Genomic DNA, 19,587 nt, shown 5'->3' on the forward strand with positions numbered 1-19,587 from the left:
AATACTAGAGGTTTTGTGACAAATTACTGTGGTGCGAACGCACGTTCTATCGAGAAAGACGTTCGGAAATGACGCATGTCGGAATGGAAACGATTCGACTGTTCGCAGCAGGAAATTCCACGTATGGCTATAGACGGGCCTATAAAGCTTATGATGTACGAAGTACGTACGCATCGAATTCTTTAGACGGTTGAGATACGGGTCAAAATAACGCGGAGAAAATTGAAGCGATAAGACAAGACTGTTACGTTGCGTTTATAGTGGTGAGGTTTGCCTTTTGGGAAATTGAAATCGGTGAAAGACTTTTGTCGATATTAGTTTGTACTAAGTCTAAAGAACGTCTCTCGGTCAAGAAAGCACTCGTCAATCCTGTGTAGTGGAAACTTTTGCTTGTATTCAACATTGCTAGTGTTGAGGTTGATTATCCTGCTTATATCAAGTGAAGAATTGAACAATGAAGTTGCTCGTATTCGGTGCCACAGGTGAAACAGGTCGTGAACTTGTAAAACAGTCGTTGAAACTTGGACATTTTGTCACTGTTCTCGTGCGAGATCTTCAAAAGATGGACATAAGGTACGTTGTGCCGGGGGGGAAACCGGCAACTCCGACGAAAATCAGGCAGACCCGCTGTTATGTATTTGTGTAAGCGAGTGCTTCGTTATCGTTGCTTAATTTTTACCAAGTGCTGCTTCGGTTGTTTTATTTATTATTTATGATGCTTGGAACGTGCAGAACGGCTCGGCTGTGGTCAGAGGATTTCCTTTTTTCTCGAAGGGAACTGAAGTCAGAAATAAGCCGGTCAACGGATCGAAATTCTCAAATGTGTTAGCAAGGCACGCGTCCGTATCATTTTCCATGCCCTAGTATCTTTTGTTCACTCAATTGGTCTCTCTAGTACGGGAAACGGCAGCACGAATTAATCTGATCATCAATCTGATAATTAATTAATCTGTCATTTTGTGATTTTTTTGATTTTAATTGTCGTTGCACCCAAAAAAAAGTTGGCTGGATTGTATACTTGGCATCTCGTCGTGGTTTAGCGCACGCAGTTATACCACTTCCTCTTTCCATCCGCTTTTATTTATTATAAATGAGTCACCACACGGCAAAGTATCTGCTTCCATATATTTCTGTGAATTGTACCCTGTTCTCTCAAACTGCATAAATTCCACGAATGTTTTCTGTCAGTGTATCCATGCGTATACGTTCGCTTTCATCTTCGTCGAGGCCTTTAAATCGGAAGTTCTAAAATTACCAATTATACTCATCAGCCCTCTTTCGTACTTCTGTACGTGACCTAAATATCTGAGCATGGTCTCTCTGGCTTTCTCAATTTCTCTTTCTAAAACATCTAACTACTACCTAATGTAGTTTGCTAGTCTGTTCATCGCCATAGAAAACAAAAAGTGGCTCAAATACCTCAACAACCCACAACAGTTACATCCCACTTTAAATCCCACTTATCCTTTTATGCTCTGTTTATCCTTCTATGTTGCATTATCATATGAATTTACCTCTGATGCATTTTAGACACGATAATCTTGAAGTGATAAAAGGCGACGCACGTGATTTAAGCTCATTTGAAAGTGTCTTGGCTGGCAAAGATGCCGTTTTGTCGTGTATTGGGACGCGAGAGTGCAGAGGACCTTTTCAGTTTACATCATTGTACTCTGATACGATGAAAAATATGATATTGGCCATGAAAAGGTACATCACTAGTACTTAATTGTTTTTATGCTCTGTGCAATATTTATCCCTTGCTACACTGACATCTGTTATCTTGGTTTATATTTTAGACAGTGTAAAAGCGTGTTTTCGTTCTCTGTTGTTCACTGTTGTTCATTCATTCATCACTACGTGCATTTACACACGTTATCTTAGTTTATATTTTAGGTAGTTTAAAGACTCTTCTCTTTCTCTGCTGTTCATTCATCACTACCTACATTGACACATGTTAACTCAGTTTATATTTTAAATAGTGTAGAAACTGTTCTCGTTCTCTGTTGTTCATTTATTACTACATCACTACTTACATTGACACACATTATTTTAGTTTACATTTTAGGTAGTGTAAATACTCTTCCCGTTCTCAGTCATTCATTCATCGCTACCTACACTGTCACACATTATCTCAGTGTATTTTTCGGTAGTGTAAACAGTAAAGACTCTTTTCATTTTCTCATTACTGCTGTAATTGTTTTATTAGGAACGACGTGAAGCGAATTGTTGCTGTAACGTCTTGGTGCACCCAGCCCGGTCCAAATAATCCTTGGTTTATCGAATGGTTTCTTAAACCCTTTATTATTGGAGCAATTCTTCGAGATATGGCTATCATGGAAGAAATGTTAGCCAAAACTGATGAAGATATGATCAATTATACCATCGTTAGACCGCCTAGATTGTTGTCTGGTAAGTTTATAGTGCGCACCAATTTATTAAAATAGTTTTTTGTTGGACTTGTCCACAGTGTATAGAGAACATACAGTAAAGCCACTCCATTGAATTTTTTGTGCCACGCATATCTCATTCGCATGTGATTACCATAATGCCAGCCATCAATTGCAATTTCTGACCAATGGGAATGATGAAATGGCTTGTATGGCAAGCCAGTAATCGTATTAGATATACAGCAGCCAGTTGCACAGCGATGTGGCCCAACTGTATATTCCCTGTACTGTGGACTTGTCGTATCTTGGTCTAAAATTAATTTTCCGAACAAACAATACCGGTCATATGAGCAGTAACTGCATGGATAATTTCGCAAGATATCCGTCGAGCAGCAATTAACATTAATTGAATGAAATTGAGTGTGATATGAAGAATTATCGTTGTCAAAGTTTTTTAATATGCCAAAGAGAAGCTGGGGTAGTCCTTAAAACTGAAAAGCTTCAAGAAAAAAATACCCAAAAAACCGGCTTGTACGACTTGGTGCTTTATATTTGATTAGATTGCTGAGTGCGGTTAGCCATGTGTAGGTTCTATTGATCAGAAAGTATGTGTTCTCGGCTGACATTATGCTAATCACATGGGTATAGTGTGAACAATATTTTTCAATAGAGTATAAGACTGTGGCTTAGACCAGCGCATCGTCATTTGCTTCGTGAGCGTTTCTAACTTTCTTATGTATGTGCTTCAATTTATATTTCAGTCGAAGGTAACGACAATTATAAAGTGCAAGAAGGTCAGTGTAATACAAATACGTTACAGCAAATACCTCGTGCCGATGTCGCTCAGTTTATGTTGAAAACACTCGAAACCAGCGATTACGATCGCAAAGCTGTGGCGATTGCAAGCTATATCTGACATACTAGGATGCAACTCGGGACGGTATTCTACATGTATTCGATAAAGTAAAGTTAGTGAATGTTGTGGATCACGCGAACTCTATATAGCATTTTTACGTACACAGTTATGATCGGATATTCGTCGATTGATAAATCAAGCTCTCATTCTGTAATGTGACGTCACTGGTTGGGTAAATCGGACGTTACAAAAACCTCAGTATCTCGAGTTTAAAAATAGACGTGCATTGAGGTCTTTAGGAAGATTCACTGTCATTAAAAGTTCAGTTTAATTGGAATGAAATTCAAGTTTCACCATGCAATAGGCTGTCGGGACTGACGGACATTTCTTAGTTATTATGATTGACATTTATTTGGGGGGTTTCAGAAGTGGGTTGTTTTTATGATGGTGATTTAGCATTACGATTATTGATTTAGTGAGTTTTAGTATCCTTACTGCGATTAGAGTGGGAGCGAACGTTTTCGCGTGGGGACTGTATTAAATATTCTTGACAAGGCTGTGAAATTCACCATCCAACGAATTTTACTGTCAGACCCGAGACTTTCCTACAATCTGCATTTGTTTCAAACTTTTGCGTGACTTTGTTTACAGACATGCAATCTGTACCTTTACACTTGGAACTCACGTAATGTTATATTTTTGCGATGTAATTAGACTTTTATTGGTCTGCTGAACAAATTGATTGGCGTGCTCGCGGTTTTACCATGCGAGCTAGCTAACGTAGGACTCCATGAGGCTGGTTACGTGGAGCATTTTCAACCCTGGGCTGAACTGAGCCCCGTTGAGTGAGTTGAAATTTGTTGCTTTTACATGCAAAATCACATCCCTCAGGATAGAATTACCTGGAATCTAGTGTAATAAACACGTACGCTTTTTAAAAAAATCAACCCTAAATTAAACACGCTTACATGTCGTATTACAGACGATTACACGTCGTAATTTTCGTCCCAGCACTGAGTTCAACACTGGACTGAAATTTCAACTCACTCAACGGAGCACAGTTCAGCCCAGGTTTAAAAATGCTTCCGTGTAATCAGCACCTAAATCGTGAAAGTGCTTATTAAGTGAAAAGTTGCACTTTAAATTACAGTTTATCAAATGGAACTTTGAATTGACGGTAGACTTTCTAAAACGATTTGCGAATATCACTTTTCATTCTTAAGATATTCAAGTTTTTGCAATGTCTTTGTAAACAACCAGTGACGTCATATTGCATAACTTTCGCCGAAAAATTTCAAATATCTTTCAGTTTCTTGGCAACTTTTGGATGAAATGCGTTGGCCGGATTTATACCATCAACGCTATTGAGCGAAGGCGTCTTTGCCAGGAGGAAGTAAAATATCGTCAAACATACCTGATAATTCAAATCACATTATGTTGTATGTGGTTTTACAAAATTGGACATGACAAAAACTTGTACATCTTAAGAACGAAAAGAGATGTTCTTAAACTGTATTAGAGAGTCTACTGTCGTTTTTAAAGTTCTGTTTCATAATACTGTAATTTAAAACGTAAAAGTTTTGCTTCATAATGCAGGAAGGTTGTTGCTAAAAATCCGCGTGCGATTAGAATATAAACGCGTGCATTATTTTGTTATTAGCATGTCTCTAAAAGACTTTTTTCCTCTGTCGAGAATTCTTATGCCAATTATACTTCATAATATGGTCAATTCAAATTCAACATCTTTAGCTAATAAATGTGGCAATTATGTTTAATGAAATATCGAGGATAATTTGTATATCAAAGTGTACGGGTCGATACACTTCGCCCGAGAAAATAATTCTTTTGTTTACAATGTAAGTAATTTTAACGACCTGCAATAGTTGTTAGCTAATTGTCTTTGTCTTTGAGTGTTCACTCCACTCGCGTGCAACCAAAGACTTCATTATAAACAGCCATTTTTGTGCCGTTATGGCTGTCGCAGTTGTCGTCGTCTTTAGCAAAAATCGATAAAACGCAAATGAGTCGCTTTCGTACATGACCTTGTGACTGGACGCCATTGCCATGACGCATTGCGTGGACTTCTATTTAAAAAAAAGAGACTTGCGCCCTTTCCCTGCATGTGTAGAAGAAATAATTGCTTTCGTACTTTTCGTCAACAATTTCATTTCATAAGATTTTATCTGTTCATAGCTTCATAACATAATAATCTTTTTTCTTTTTTTTATGTACACGATATTTAATAATACTTTATAATATTGATTCAAATAGCACACTAATTTCTCACTTTGCTAGCCACGTTTTTATGTAACATATAATCTTCATCATCTTCCGTTGGGATGTCTCGACTTTATATGGCGATCTAAATCGCGCCTTCGCACTAGAACCTTACCGCAATATTGGCATTTATATGGCGTATCTCCCACGGCATGCAAACGGATGTGTTTCGCCATGTTACTTGGATCGCCAAAGCGTTTTTGACAGTATTTGCACTTTAGCGGTTTATAGCCCGTGTGGATTCTCATGTGAATCTTCAAGCCGTATTTTCGCGTGTAGATTTTCCCACATAGTTCACAGAGATAACCCTTGTTGTTCACCTTCTTCGAGTTTAGTTCGCTTAGCACGTCTTCGTTCTGTCCGTTCTTCGTTGATTGTTTGAGCACGCCGAATTGATCTTGGTGCATGGACAAAGAGGCAGCACTTCCAGCTCCTAGATTCACCAGATCCGGCGGAGCTTGGGGATTGCCGCCGACAGAATAGCGGTTGCCCAAATTCAGGTTCTGCTCGTTGAAGAGGAGTGTGTTCACGCCAGGAGTCTGGTTGCCGTACGCCGTCATGGAAGTCGGAAAATTTGGATAGGATGGCTTATAAAACGGCATGGGAGGTGTTGACTGCACCTGAGTGCGCTGTGGCAAGAACATAGAAGAAGGATTGAACACGTCCATTTGGTGTTGCGGCGGTGGAAATGCGGCATCCGGCGAGAGTTTGTAGTTAAGATTACCGAAATCGCCAAAGTTAAGTCGGTTCATATCTGATGTCGGTGTTGTCGACGACACTGAATCCAACTGTTTCAGTCCGTTAAGATTACCGGCGAAGTGGTTTTGATAACTCGGTGATGGTAAGCCTCCAGCTCGTGCGAGATCCCTGTTTATGTTAAAAGCGTCATTTGAAAAAGAGCCGAAACTCGATGGCACCAATGGGGTAAGACTCGGTGGCTCGGACTGTATTTCACCCTCGGCCTCTCCATCGCATTTCTGTAGGTCTGCAGGCGGAGGATGAGGTTGATAACTCGAGTGATCCGCATCCACAAGATGGCTTGCCATGAAACTTTGTTGAGGCGACGACTTCTGTGGACTCAACGTCTCTCCGGTCTGACCGAAATTGAACTTGGAAAAAGGATCGTTGGCGAAGTTGGTTAGGAATGGAAAATGAGCGATCGTGTTGCCAAAACCGTTCATCATTCCGTTCATTGGACTCAGGCTGTTCAAGCCATTCGTCGAGAAGCTGTTAAAACTCGAACCGTTTCCATTCAATTTGTCCAAATTCGTCAGCGACGAGGCAGAATTCGCACCTTCAACTTCGGCAAAAACGTCTTGATGTTCCACGTGCCTTGCCATATGCGGATCTCGTAATACGGGGAGGCCATCTTCTCCGCTCTTGCTTGAGTTTTGGTTGTCAAGACCTGGAGTTAAATACATCGTCATTTTATCGCGATGTTGTTCAGGTCCCGAGCTGGTAATACTTGTTACGGTTGCTTGTCCCTCCTCCGTCTTCTCTGTGTTGACCGCTGTCGTGGTGCAACGTTCAGCGCGAGAAAGGATAGTTTTCGAACTCGGTTCTTGCGATGGGAGCCTATGTTTTCCGCATATGAACGATGAGTGCAAGCGAAACAGTTGTGAACATTGGTAGCAACGATACTTTCGCTCACCTGCAAAGAATGAGATGACAGGTGGATTTGAGTGAAATTATTGAGACGTATAGGCATTTGCTCTCCGCCAATCACGCTCGCGACCACGTGGTTCGCAACAACGTTCACAGCCTTTGTTCTCATGTGTCTTATTTCTTTTTAACAAAACGCACGCGCGCCCCATCCTTCTAGCTGGCTTCATTTCTTATTTATAGTACCTGCATCTGAACTACCCATTCAACAGCCTTAAATATCTACAAATTGTGTAAATTTTATGGTCTTGATGAGTGTTCTGATTTCATTTGGAACTTTTTTGTAATCGTTTCAATTACAAACTATAACTTACGCTATGACAATAGCACACTCATTGTAATTGTTCTTAAAGACTTTTTTGACCCGGGCCCTCAACACACCGAGTTTTATCGCAATATTAACATTTTCGACTACCGTTTAATTGTTTGAAAACCACAGGCATTTTCCAGACGGAAAGGGAACGGCCACGAGACTCTCTTTTGTGGTGCATGCATTGTGATTCGAGTAGAATAGAGCGTTCGTTCGAACTTCAACTCTTTCAATCGGAACAGTAAATTTCACGCGACAGCTGTGATTCACTTTGACTGAAAAGACATTACGGAATGCTCGGATTGTTTGTTGACTAGGGTTCCTCGATACTCGTAAACAATAGACGTCCTCGTAAACACGAGGCTCATCATAAAAGACGATTGATTGTCTAAATTTGAACAGCTGTTGTTTATTTCAACCGATGGAATTTTATAAAATGTCGTTGAAGTCCAATTTAGCGATTAATTCTCACAAAAAGACAAACATTCTTCATAGTGATATTGTAGTCAGAACTTTGTAGCTGTGTAGTGTAGTTTCTACATAATGTTTTGGCCACTCAATCGTCTAGTTATCCAAACGAACTTACAGTTCGGCAATGGCAAGTCGAAACAATTACACGGAAACCAGGATGGCTCCACTAGATGCGTTTTTTGTAAATATTTGCATTGCAAGCTTGCGAGGCACTATTAATTGTTGGCCAATTAAGTACTTCGTTACAAAGACAACCCGAGACGACGTCAAGACAGGATTGTTTTCGCAAGAGCATTTGGAGCTCAAAAATTTGACGAATTTACCATTATATATCAACGCAATTTAAAAGGAGCCGTTTTACGATTTGCTTTGCTAGGTTAGCATACCAAAAGTGAAATTTGCCCGTCCATTTTCATGTCTAAATTCTATCTCCTCGCGTCGTGTGACCTAACTCATAGTTCTTCTATTTCATGGGCTGTGTTTGCAAATAAAATAGGCTTTTGTGAGGGTACGCCAAATCGTGAATCTCTCGTCTTTCATTAGTTTTATTGAATTGTGCGTTGTCAATCGAGAGAGATTTTTACTTGCCCAATGTATATCGTGTGATGGGTGGGTCTGTAATGGTTTGTTTCGCGCTTTTGGTGTACACCTCCATTCAATTTTTTTTAATGTATTTTCTTGAACAAAAATGTTCGACTAATGAACCTAGCTGGCTATTCCTGTACGGCAATCTTTTTTCTCGTGTTTATTGAATCATATACAATAACTCTTTGTTATTCGTGGCACATTTTACTTAGATATTATTAATTGATAAAAGGTACAAAAGTACCTGCTGTTTGTGTATTCCATCGACATTATTAGCTATTTTAACCATCAGCTAAATCGATTGATGAAGTGCGAATTAAGTGCTTTGGAAACCTCTTAGCACCTAATTTACATTTCTGCCATAAACAGATGTAAAGTTTCAGACATACACGACCTGCTACATTACAAGAATTTTCAAGTATCGACGATCGTTTTATTTTAAAAAGTTCAAGCAGAAACACCGTATCCAAAAAGTTAGAAGAAAGCAGTTCGCCAAACTTTTTTCCGGGTTATCGTTTACAGCGACGGCAAAGATTCGTAATTGGAGGGGGGGGGAGAGGCTATATTTTAGTTCGTTAGTGTCTTTTTCAATATTTTACGTTAAAAAAGTTTTAAAGATTGTGGTGGACATTTTTTCACGGATTTTTTGTCATAATTTAGTTCGTTACAAATGCAGATTAAAAAATTTCTGAATGAATTTCAAAGTATATATGTTATGCGACAAAGTGTTCAGCTTGGCTTAATCCGCTGACCACGCCGTTATTGAACTACTGGTCTTTTTGCGTGGTTTCATCTTTCATCTAAAATACATGGTACGCTATCTGTAATAGAAAAGTCTAATAATTTTTTGAAGCCACATCATACACCCAGACACGAGTGTGTAATCAATCAATTTTCACTCTGCGAGAGAATCACTGAACACTACACACGCGTGACGGCGTGTAATCTTGCGTGTCTGGGTGTAAGATTTGGCTTCAATTATTTGCTTTAGTTGCGTTCCATGTATTGTAGTTCAGTGTTCCAATCACAGGATCGAGTATTTTATCTGGGCATGCGCAACACTAACCTATGTCAGATGCCAGGGCTTTATTTATTAGTACTTCACGACAAATTTTTTCGGAAGTCCAGATAGGTAACTCACTTCCCACGGTAATTTCTTTTATGATTTTACCATAGTACATTCCATCATCGCGATCTTTTTCAACGTTCGTCTCGCTTTCGTGGCGGAAGTAATGCATGAAACGTGACCACCACGTGCAGTTCAAATCTCTACATTGCAATTTACCATCCTTGAAGGTTACCTTTAAGGGAAGTATAAAGAATGTTAGGTTTAGTGTAATTTTTGTTTACATTGTCGAAACCTTCATCATTTTACGTTTTTCTTCATTTTTTTTATAACGTATCGCATTTTTCTAGTTTTTGGTTTTTCCATCGTGCTTTGCGCGACGCCATCTTTTATATGGACTTTCTTATAAAACAAAACATTAAACATGGTATTATTATCAATTCAGATGAAAAACCATCTTGAAACGCCTTTTGCCAATGCAAAAAAATGTAAATTCTGCTACTCTTTGATTGCAATGTGACGCTCCAGAGTTAAAAATTCCGCCTATATCAATTTGCTTGTTTCATCTGTACTGATATAAACTGCCTAATGCTTCGAATTTTATTCTAAAACTAAAAGGAATTGGCAGTTTTTATGCTAGATACGGCTAAGACGCCTCAACACGACGTCCTCATAATATCTAGTGTAAACCAAACAAAGACGATCTAAGCTAGAAGGGTGCAATAGACGTCCTTGACGTCGATTTTATGTTTTGGTTATCAAGTATAAAAACGAGAACGACTTTATCAGACGTTCTTAAAGTACTTATGCAGAGAAAATTTAACTTTTTAAGTTACAGTCTTATCAAACAGAACTTTTTAATGACCGAAGACGCTCTAAGACCGTTTATGAATATCACTGTTAATTCTCAAGTTATTAATGTTTACGTTTTGTTTAAAATGTCCCCGTTTTTGTACAACCATTGACGTCATATTGCATAATGAAATTTGAATTATCCAGTACATTTGATAAAATTTTACTACAACCGGGAAAAGATGCCCTCGTTGAAGAGTGTTGGTGATTTAAAATTTTGAATAGTGTTGATGATATTACATTTCCCATAAAAGTTGCCCCGAAACTGAAGGATTTTGGAAAGTGTCCGGTGTCTCATTATGCAATATGACGTCATTGCTTACAAACAACCGAACGTTACAAAAATTAATATCATCAGAATGAAAAGAGATATTCATTAACAGTTTTGGGAGCTGTTCACATGAGACCGGTAACCGGGATTCAGCGAAGCGTTAAATGATTTTGAGTCATTGAATGGAGCAAAAATTTCAAGCGCAAAACTTATAACGTTTTCTTAAGCGTCATATGTCATTTAACTCATTTCAGTTGTAAATTTCAAATCAGGCTAAATTATTTGTTTTCATTTTAAAGGTTTTGTGAGTTTGCAAAGTCCGAGCATAGAGAAGTTGCTCAAATAAGTTTTTTGTTGTGAAGTATTTAATCTTTTCCATTTTCCAAAACGATTCAGTAACACTTCGCTGAATGCCGGCTACCGGACTCATGTGAACAGCCCCTTAGAAAGTCTATTATGAATTCAAAAGTTCTATTCAATAAAGCTATAATTAAAAAAGCAAAGTTTGCGCTTCATGAACACTGTAAGCCAGATGAAGTACACGCAATGGAGTCTACTTGTGGAAGTAATGGTGCTAAGCACATCACGGAAGCCAATTCGTGAATCGTGAGAAAAGATCGCCAGAAACATTTATGTGATTGCTTTAGAACATCTTGTTTTGTTTCTAGACGTGTTAAAGCTCTTTCGTGTTCTCACTAAACCAATATTGGTTAATGCATTGAATATCATCGATGAAGTTGGAAACTTCAATTTTTTTGGTAAAGCAAAAATTATGCTAGGATAGTTAACAATAAATTATCGTATGATTATCGGATTCATTCTAAGAGTTTCATGGCTTTTCCACATTTCCTGCTAGTAGCCTCTATTCAATTTTAAATCGTACCAGATTCTTTACCACTTGTGGTATATTCATTTTCTCTTGCCATCAACTACAATACCAACCTGTCAATTTCCTGAAACAAAGTTTCATACAGTTTCATAGCGCAAAGTCGATCGTCTTCTCTATACGGGTACCATTTGGGCCACAGACGATATTAGTTAACCCATTTCTCCGTGTGAAATCCCTTCGCATACCATGCAATGATGCAAATTTTACCATTTCAAGTCTCTCCCCCCTATCTTCTAACATTAACTCGCAATTTCTCGTCGAGTTTGAGTCGTTTTAGCGTCATATTCACGCTGAGAAATGTGATTTTGAGTATCGAAGTAAGTAAGTATCCTTCGATATACGCTACCAGTTAAAAATGATAACATATATACGTAGGAGCGCTGGGTTAAACTTACACCGCCACAAGTAGCTAAAAGACAGCGAAAGACAGGTATACTGCTTCGTATACTACGGGTGGTCGAAGCGTTATCTGTAGTATATTTCGCTTTAAAACGCCTTAAACATTCGAGGACACGTCGTTTAAGTGGCTTTTTTAAATCCTAGGTGCATAGATCATAGGTAAAATGGTTTGTTTCGAAAATCACAAGGATCACCAATCAGAGCTCGCTAACGGCAAGGACAGCGAGCAATTCGAGCGCCAGTTGCTTATGCAAAGACCGTTAAGGGACCGGTTATCTGGTCAAATCCACAAGCAACTTCAGCGCATGAAGTTTCTTCTTTCCACTACGGAGAGTTTCGACGACGAGCGATAATGAGGGAGTAGCTTTTGATCACCGCCATCATACTGATGCTGTAGACAAAGCATGCACTTATTGTGAATTGAGTCGAATTGACGACTTGACCGAATTGCCCCAAATGGGATAGTTGCTTAAAAGTGCGTTAACAGGGTACCTGAATGGATGCACGACTCGAGTTTTGTGCCCCGAATACGGTTTCAAAAAGGATTGTACAGCTGCAAAAGATATGAATCACTAGGTCTTTTAGCGCATGCGCCGCAGGATGGAATATTGATGTCACATCAATGTGTCACATTCACAGGGCACATTCATTAGTTGATTGTCCTGAGCAATGCATAATGGGAAACAGTTCCCCGATTACCTTTGTAGAACACGATCTTTTTCTTTCTTTGTTTGCCTTAAGATAAATATTATTGAAATCATTCGAGGGACGGAACTCACCGCCTGCAGGAATACCCGAGTTCGCAACAACGTCAATCTCTTTTTCGCACTTTTTCTTGCACTTTACTATACTCTTGTAGTACAAAATCATAGTTTTTACGTTTTTGTAATACAAAGTATAATAGGCCGCAAGCGAGTGAACCAACTTCCGCCTTTAGTTCCACCTTTGATATACACATATCGTGGATGCATCACCCAGTTGATATGCATATCAGTTGCCGGATTAGCGGGCAACGAACATGAATGAAAATTAGATTCATGCTCATGCGCATAACACGGAACAACATATCATTGTTAAAAATAGTCTCGTTGCTCGGATATTGAGGAGTCTAGAAGCAGAGATTAAAATAAGTTCCTGTTCGTGACAAGTGGCCCGAAAACTACGAGTTGGGTTTCTTGAGTTAACGCACTTATCCGCATTCTAACATGTGGCAGCAGATGATTGTAGCCACTAACATTATAAAAACACCTGTTTATGTGCTGGCCAAAGTAGGATGCCATTAGGTATGACGTCATTTGGCCATATTTCGTGTCTTGTCAGTTTTCTGGTGGCATCAAGGAAATGCACCGTATTGGTTTGGTAGCAAATAAAAATTACCAAGACAAAAATCGAATTTTTTAATGTAAATACAACCGTCCGTTGCAATTGACGTCGCCAATCGAGAATTCTAATCAATATGTTTAAGTATTGACAATTGATGAATAAACAATGTCCCGCATTAAACGTTTTAAGAATGCATGCGTGATTACAAAATACTTCAAGCCATCAACAGTCGCCGGGAAACGCGACTGTTTTGCTAACTCCACTTGAAAGAGTCGCCAAACTCTCGCCTACAGAAGCAATAAGCGTCGCACGTTTTTGCCTTTTTGAAATGGTTTGTTGTCACAAATTTACAGAAATATGCGACCTTCTATTAGAGGGGCGCGCAAGTGACGAACTTTCGGTCACAATCTCCCGTTTTCGACTGTACACTTAAAGGTACATTTAAGGCGTAAATATTTTAACAGGTACCACGTAACTGCCCCGAAAGATAATCTTAACGAAGTGCCGAGCACCAGTTCGGTATAAAATACCTGTCAGCTTATACACACGATTAAATAGCTGCATGAGAATTGAGCAGGTTGCAAAATTTCCTACTTACGTTTTCTGTCTATAAAAATCGCTGCGAAGTCCGCGCGGATTCGATCTCGTCACCACGAATTGAGTGCGTTTCGGTCTTGACTGCAGAGTTCAAGAGAGGCGTTGAACGTTTGAAGGAAGTAAACATGCGTATTTGTTTAATAAACAATAGCTTTTCTATTGAGAATTACCTAGGTGACTAAAAACGTGCAAAAATAGGTGGGCAATTACGTAGCGAAACTCAGTTGTCGACGTGCATTTTCAATGTAAAATGAACGGTAATTTTGCAACAATTATGGCATTAGGAGGCCTTCGAAAAATGTTTCTATTGCAATTAAGGGCAAGCCTGACGAGCAATTAGAAGCTCAAGAACTTGCTACTAGGAAAAGACGCCTGTGTTTCAGTTACTCTAGAGCCTGCGTGGTTCAAACGTAACGTTTATCAACCGATAAAACGACATACCTAAAAATGAAAATTTTTTTCTTTTCATGCTGTTTTTCGTTGCGTCCACTTCGGGTCGATTAGCATCACACAAAAAAAAAATGAAAAAAAAAGGGCCTCTGCAGACCTTCATGTTATATTTAAGTCGTGACGATATTGCGAGACCGTATCACTCGAAAAAATATCATCGAGCTTACGTAGTAGATTGCGAAAAAAAGTTAGCGTAGCGTAATGACATAAACATTTTCGACACGCTTTCCTTGTATGATTATACTCACTTACGCAACCATTTCTATAGAACAATGTTTAATCCTACACGCAGAGACAGATGGCACGAAAAGGGCTAGTGGCACAATCAATTTCCAAGAACAGAAAAAATAAAATCAGTTTGACGAATTCACATTGTCCCGGTCGGATAAGATTAATGCATCTGATGTCTTTGTATAAAGGAGAATTTTGAGAATTTTGATCTCCACAAACTTGCGTCGCAGCATGATTGGTTCAATAAAAGTGACTTTTTCTCGAGTTAGTAGTTTCACATTTGATTTCCACACCATGGACGACTGCTGACCAATCAAGATCGTTCACAAATGTCGGTCGTATTCTTCGGAAGTTGGTGGAATGTAGCTGCGAAAATCAAATATAAATTTGCCGTAAAAGCGCGTTTCCTTCGATAATTCTACTGCATTCAATTATTTTCAACACGATTCCATTGTGTCTGCCATGTTTTTCTCGACTTCAGGAATCTGTTGTATCCTCTGACGGTTTTGCCGTCTCCGTCGTCAGAGGCTGCTCTGCGCAAACTGACTCCGGAAACTGTAGTTTTTCACATCTCCTAAACTTCACTCCAAGTTTCTCGTAGATCGTCCTCGCGTCTTCGTACGGATCCTAAAACATGCGATGAAAGAGTAACATGAATGTTAGTTGCAATTCAAAGATATACGTTAGTAAGAGGGATCGTGGAGTGAGAAGTGTAGGCAGGACGCAAACATCCATGATAGGCAGGTTGCATTAAAGTGCGGGGAGGAGAGATCGGAAATTGTATTAAAGAAATCGCTGCGTAAGAGAGTGCATGTAGATTTTTGTATAAGAGGAAGAAGTCTCTGTATGTATTAGTCTGAAAGAGATTTCACGATACAAAAGATATGTTTGTAATAAGCAATTCGGTTAAAACAACTGTAATTAACGAATTGACAAAAAATGTTGTATATATCTCGAAGGAGATTTGGCACGTCTCTTTCCAATACATACAAAAGACTAATGAATGTATCATGAAAGAATCTTGTAGATAAAAGAGAGATATCTCATTAGAAAAAGATCTGCTAGATATAAAACAAGTTTTCATATTGGAAACAGATCTAACTGACTGATACAGGAGAGATGCGTGTACGACATCTGCCAGATGCAACTGTTCGTCTTGTACGATGCAAGAGAAATGAATATCAGCAGAAAGAGTTCAAAGGCGTAAGAGAAATTTCCGCATAAGAAATAGATTTGCTACACGAAAGAGAGGTGTCTGTATTAGAAAAAAATCTGCTGGATTTAAGAGATATGTATGTTAAATCGTATATAAGCGAGAAATATCCTTATTAGAATTAGATCTGCTCAATGTAAGAGAAAGGTGTTCACAGTGGAAACAGAGAAGTATCTATTTGAAATAGCTCTGCTAGATACAAGCAGATATTAGAGATACATCTGCTAGGTACGAGAGATATTTCTGTACGAGAAAGAGGTCTGCTGTATAAAAGAAAGTTGTCTAGAAACAGATCCACTAAATGAAAGAGCAATGTCTGTATAGAAGTATAAAATTGGCTAGATCCGAGAGAATTGTATGTTTCAAAGAACAATCATCCATCCGGCTGTTTCACTATAAAATACTCGCCTTTAATTCCGCTGTACTTTCTTCCCTTGACGTATATTCCCTCATAAAGTAATCGTTTCCGGCCTATCAGAGAAAACACGAAGTTTTCAAGTTTCAACACAATCGAAACGATAAAAAACATGGTGCAAACCGAAACACGGCAGAGCTGCTGTTACCACATAATGAATCCTCGTATCGTTAACACGAACTATAACGTCGTCAACACGAAGATAAAATCGTAGCAAAATGAAAAAACTGCCTTGCATTATTCTCTACAGACGAATTGAAAAAAAGGGAAATAAAATTAGTTCTGCAAACTTGTGAAAGACAACCAAATCAAACACGAGAAATTAGTGGCACACCATTTTGACACTTAACAAAGCGCAACCATTATCGGCTAGCTCGTCTTCGAACAGTATCATGTCCTCGTAGAAATATATCTTTTCCTTCTTCTTTAAAACTTCAAGGTCGATCATCTCGTCTGTTTCAACAACCTATAAAGTTTTAAAAAAGAACAAGTTGATCTTGAGAGCATTTATTAAGACTTCTTCACGAAGAGACATCAAATGACATCAATAGTTCTTGTTGTGGTGATGAATCAATGTGATGTAGGTGTCAGTTGGTCTGTTGTGTCAGCTTTGCAAGTGCCGTTGCATCAGACAATTGAAGGGAAACAGACTGTCAGTCATTGGTATTGTATGATTGTAGGCTGGCAGACTGTCAGTCATTGGTATTGTATGTTTGTAGGCTGGCAGACTGTCAGTCATTGGTATTGTATGATTGTAGGGTGGCAGACTGTCAGTCATTGGTGTTGTATGATTGTAGGGTGGCAGACTGTCAGCCATTGATATTGCAAGTTTGTAGGGTGGCACACTGTCAGTCATTGGTATTGTATGATTGTAGGGTGGCAGACTGTCAGTCATTGTTATTGTATGTTTGTAGGGTGGCAGACTGTCAGTCATTGGTATTGTATGATTGTAGGGTGGCACACTGTCAGTCATTGGTATTGTATATTTGCAGGCTGTCAGACTGTCAGTCATTGTTATTGTATGTTTGTAGGGTGGCAGACTGTCAGTCATTGGTATTGTATGATTGTAGGGTGGCAGACTGTCAGTCATTGGTATTGTATGTTTGTAGGGTGGCAGACTGTCAGTCATTGGTATTGTATGATTGTAGGGTGGTAGACTGTCAGTCATTGGTAATGTATGTTTGTCAGCTGGCAGACTGTCAGTCATTGGTATTGTATGTTTGTAGGCTGGTAGACTGTCAGTCATTGGTAATGTATGTTTGTAGGCTGGTAGACTGTCAGTCATTGGTACTGTATGTTTGTAGGGTGGTAGACTGTCAGTCATTGGTATTGTATGTTTGTAGGCTGGTAGGCTGTCAGTCATTGTTATTGCAAGTTTGTAGGGTGGTAGACTGTCAGTCATTGGTATTGCATGATTGTAGGTTGGCAGACTGTCAGTTGTGGGTACTGTATGTTTGTAGGGTGGCACACTCTCAGTCATTGGTATTGTATGATTGTAGGGTGGTAGACTGTCAGTCATTGGTATTGTATGATTGTAGGGTGGCAGACTCTCAGTCATTGGTATTGTATGATTGTAGGGTGGCAGACTTTCAGTCATTGGTAATGTATGTTTGTAGGCTGGCAGACTGTCAGTCATTGGCATTGTATGTTTGTAGGCTGGCAGACTGTCAGTCATTGGTAATGTATGTTTGTCAGCTGGCAGACTGTCAGTCATTGGTAATGTATGTTTGTAGGCTGGCAGACTGTCAGTCATTGGTATTGTATGATTGTAGGCTGGCAGACTGTCAGTCATTGGTTTCGTAATTTTGTAGGGTGGCAGACTGTCAGTCATTGGTAATGTATGTTTGTAGGCTGGCAGACTGCCAGTCATTGGTATTGTATGATTGTAGGCTGGTAGACTGTCAGTCATTGGTTTTGTAATTTTGTAGGGTGGCAGACTTTCAGTCATTGGTAATGTATGTTTGTAGGCTGGCAGACTGTCAGTCATTGCCATTGTATGTTTGTAGGCTGGCAGACTGTCAGTCATTGGTATTGTATGTTTGTAGGCTGGCAGACTGTCAGTCATTGCCATTGTATGTTTGTAGGCTGGCAGACTGTCAGTCATTGGTATTGTATGTTTGTAGGGTGGCAGACTGTGAGTCATTGGTATTGTATGATTGTAAGCTGGCAGACTGTCAGTCATTGGTGTTGTATGATTGTAGGCTGGCAGACTGCCAGTCATTAGTATTGCATGAATGCAAGATGGCAGAATGCCAGTTATGGTAATCGGAAGGTGGTAGAGCGTTAGTTATTATTACTACATGAACAAAAAAAATGTACAACATAGCATGTACCTTAAATTTCATGTCTCCTTTCTCAATTAAAGTTCCAGTGTAGCTTGTTGTAAATGTCCAATCAAAAGGTTTCACTATGTTTGTACACTGTTCACCATTAGCCCTGAAGCATAAAATGTGCAATCCCATTGTTAAAATTTTCAATTTGCACAACTTCACATGACCCAGTTGGAACCATAAAAATACCTTGACTTTTGCCAATCTTCAGCACATGCTACTTTCAACAAATCTTGTTCACTGTTGACTAATCGTAATGCATCCAAAGCATTAAACTCCAATCCAAAGCCAGATTGATGTTGTACGCAAAGACAATTATCACCAAATACCATTTCAGGTAGCGAAGGCAGCTTAAGTTCTGCAGTAAATCTATAGGTTGAAAGTTCGCATGGTGAACTGTCTTAAGGAATTACACATACTCCATTAAGCTATCTGGGACATTCACATCAAGAGGTTAAAACAAGGGAGAGACGTAATCTTTCTTATTTAGGCCTTGAGTAAGTGCAGTCACTGTTCAGCCTCGATGCAATTTGCCTACTGGTTACTGTTGAATTTTTCGCTTGTAGGAATTTGAAACTGAAAAATTCTACGTGAAATTGATATTTATCAAAGTTTAAAAGGAATTTCTCCCTCACATGACAAGCTTTAAATTAGCTTTTCAACAGCGGGGACTACGAACCTTTCTATAGTATCTGCATTCAAGATTGTACCTTTCGTAGAAGTTACCGTCCATGGTCCAAAATCAAAAGTTTGTGTATTTGTCATAACAGCAACAGTAATATGATTTCAAACTGAACAATTACATTTGTTTATAGATTTGTTTATTATTGAACCATGTTATGCTCCTAATGTTTTGTAAAGCCTGGTTTTAGTTGAGATGAGCCAGTGGTATATTTAACAGCGGTGTATCGGTGAAGCATATGAATTTAAAAATGAACTTCGTTCGAAATAAAAATCATCTTTGAAAGATTATTTGTTGGATTAACTTCTCTTCATTCAAAAT

General features: G+C 39.0%; 3 protein-coding genes across 4 annotated transcripts; 1 reads left to right on the forward strand and 2 right to left on the reverse strand.

Annotated features, from left to right (window-relative positions):
• The first annotated feature begins 112 nt into the window (after positions 1–112).
• On the forward strand, positions 113–14,890 carry LOC124442499 (flavin reductase (NADPH)-like). 2 transcript variants are annotated; one of them, XM_046993004.1, is made up of 4 exons: positions 113–573; positions 1,531–1,707; positions 2,207–2,409; positions 14,664–14,890. In XM_046993004.1, the coding sequence occupies exons 1-4, from the start codon at positions 455–457 to the stop codon at positions 14,744–14,746; spliced, it is 582 nt and encodes a 193-aa protein (XP_046848960.1). In that variant the 5' UTR covers positions 113–454; the 3' UTR covers positions 14,747–14,890. The 2 variants fall into 2 exon arrangements, with proteins under 2 accessions (XP_046848960.1, XP_046848959.1); XM_046993003.1 differs by lacking the exon at positions 14,664–14,890 and adding an exon at positions 3,149–5,123 and having other exon boundaries at positions 127–573.
• On the reverse strand, positions 5,390–9,962 carry LOC124442496 (early growth response protein 1-like). The gene is made up of 2 exons (XM_046993000.1): positions 9,615–9,962; positions 5,390–7,171 (listed from the first exon to the last, which is right to left on the reverse strand). Exons 1-2 carry the CDS (start codon positions 9,784–9,786, stop codon positions 5,568–5,570), a joined length of 1,776 nt encoding a protein of 591 aa, XP_046848956.1. The 5' UTR covers positions 9,787–9,962; the 3' UTR covers positions 5,390–5,567.
• LOC124442498 (TIP41-like protein) lies at positions 14,468–19,484 on the reverse strand. Its single transcript, XM_046993002.1, has 7 exons — positions 19,264–19,484; positions 18,774–18,953; positions 18,588–18,690; positions 16,589–16,720; positions 16,403–16,498; positions 16,248–16,310; positions 14,468–15,253 (listed from the first exon to the last, which is right to left on the reverse strand). The coding sequence occupies exons 1-7, from the start codon at positions 19,347–19,349 to the stop codon at positions 15,104–15,106; spliced, it is 810 nt and encodes a 269-aa protein (XP_046848958.1). The 5' UTR covers positions 19,350–19,484; the 3' UTR covers positions 14,468–15,103.
• Positions 19,485–19,587: the final 103 nt, after the last annotated feature.

The sequence above is a fragment of the Xenia sp. Carnegie-2017 genome, unplaced genomic scaffold, assembly GCF_021976095.1.
Source record: "Xenia sp. Carnegie-2017 unplaced genomic scaffold, XeniaSp_v1 HiC_scaffold_20, whole genome shotgun sequence".
Taxonomy (NCBI): Eukaryota; Metazoa; Cnidaria; class Anthozoa; order Malacalcyonacea; family Xeniidae; genus Xenia; species Xenia sp. Carnegie-2017.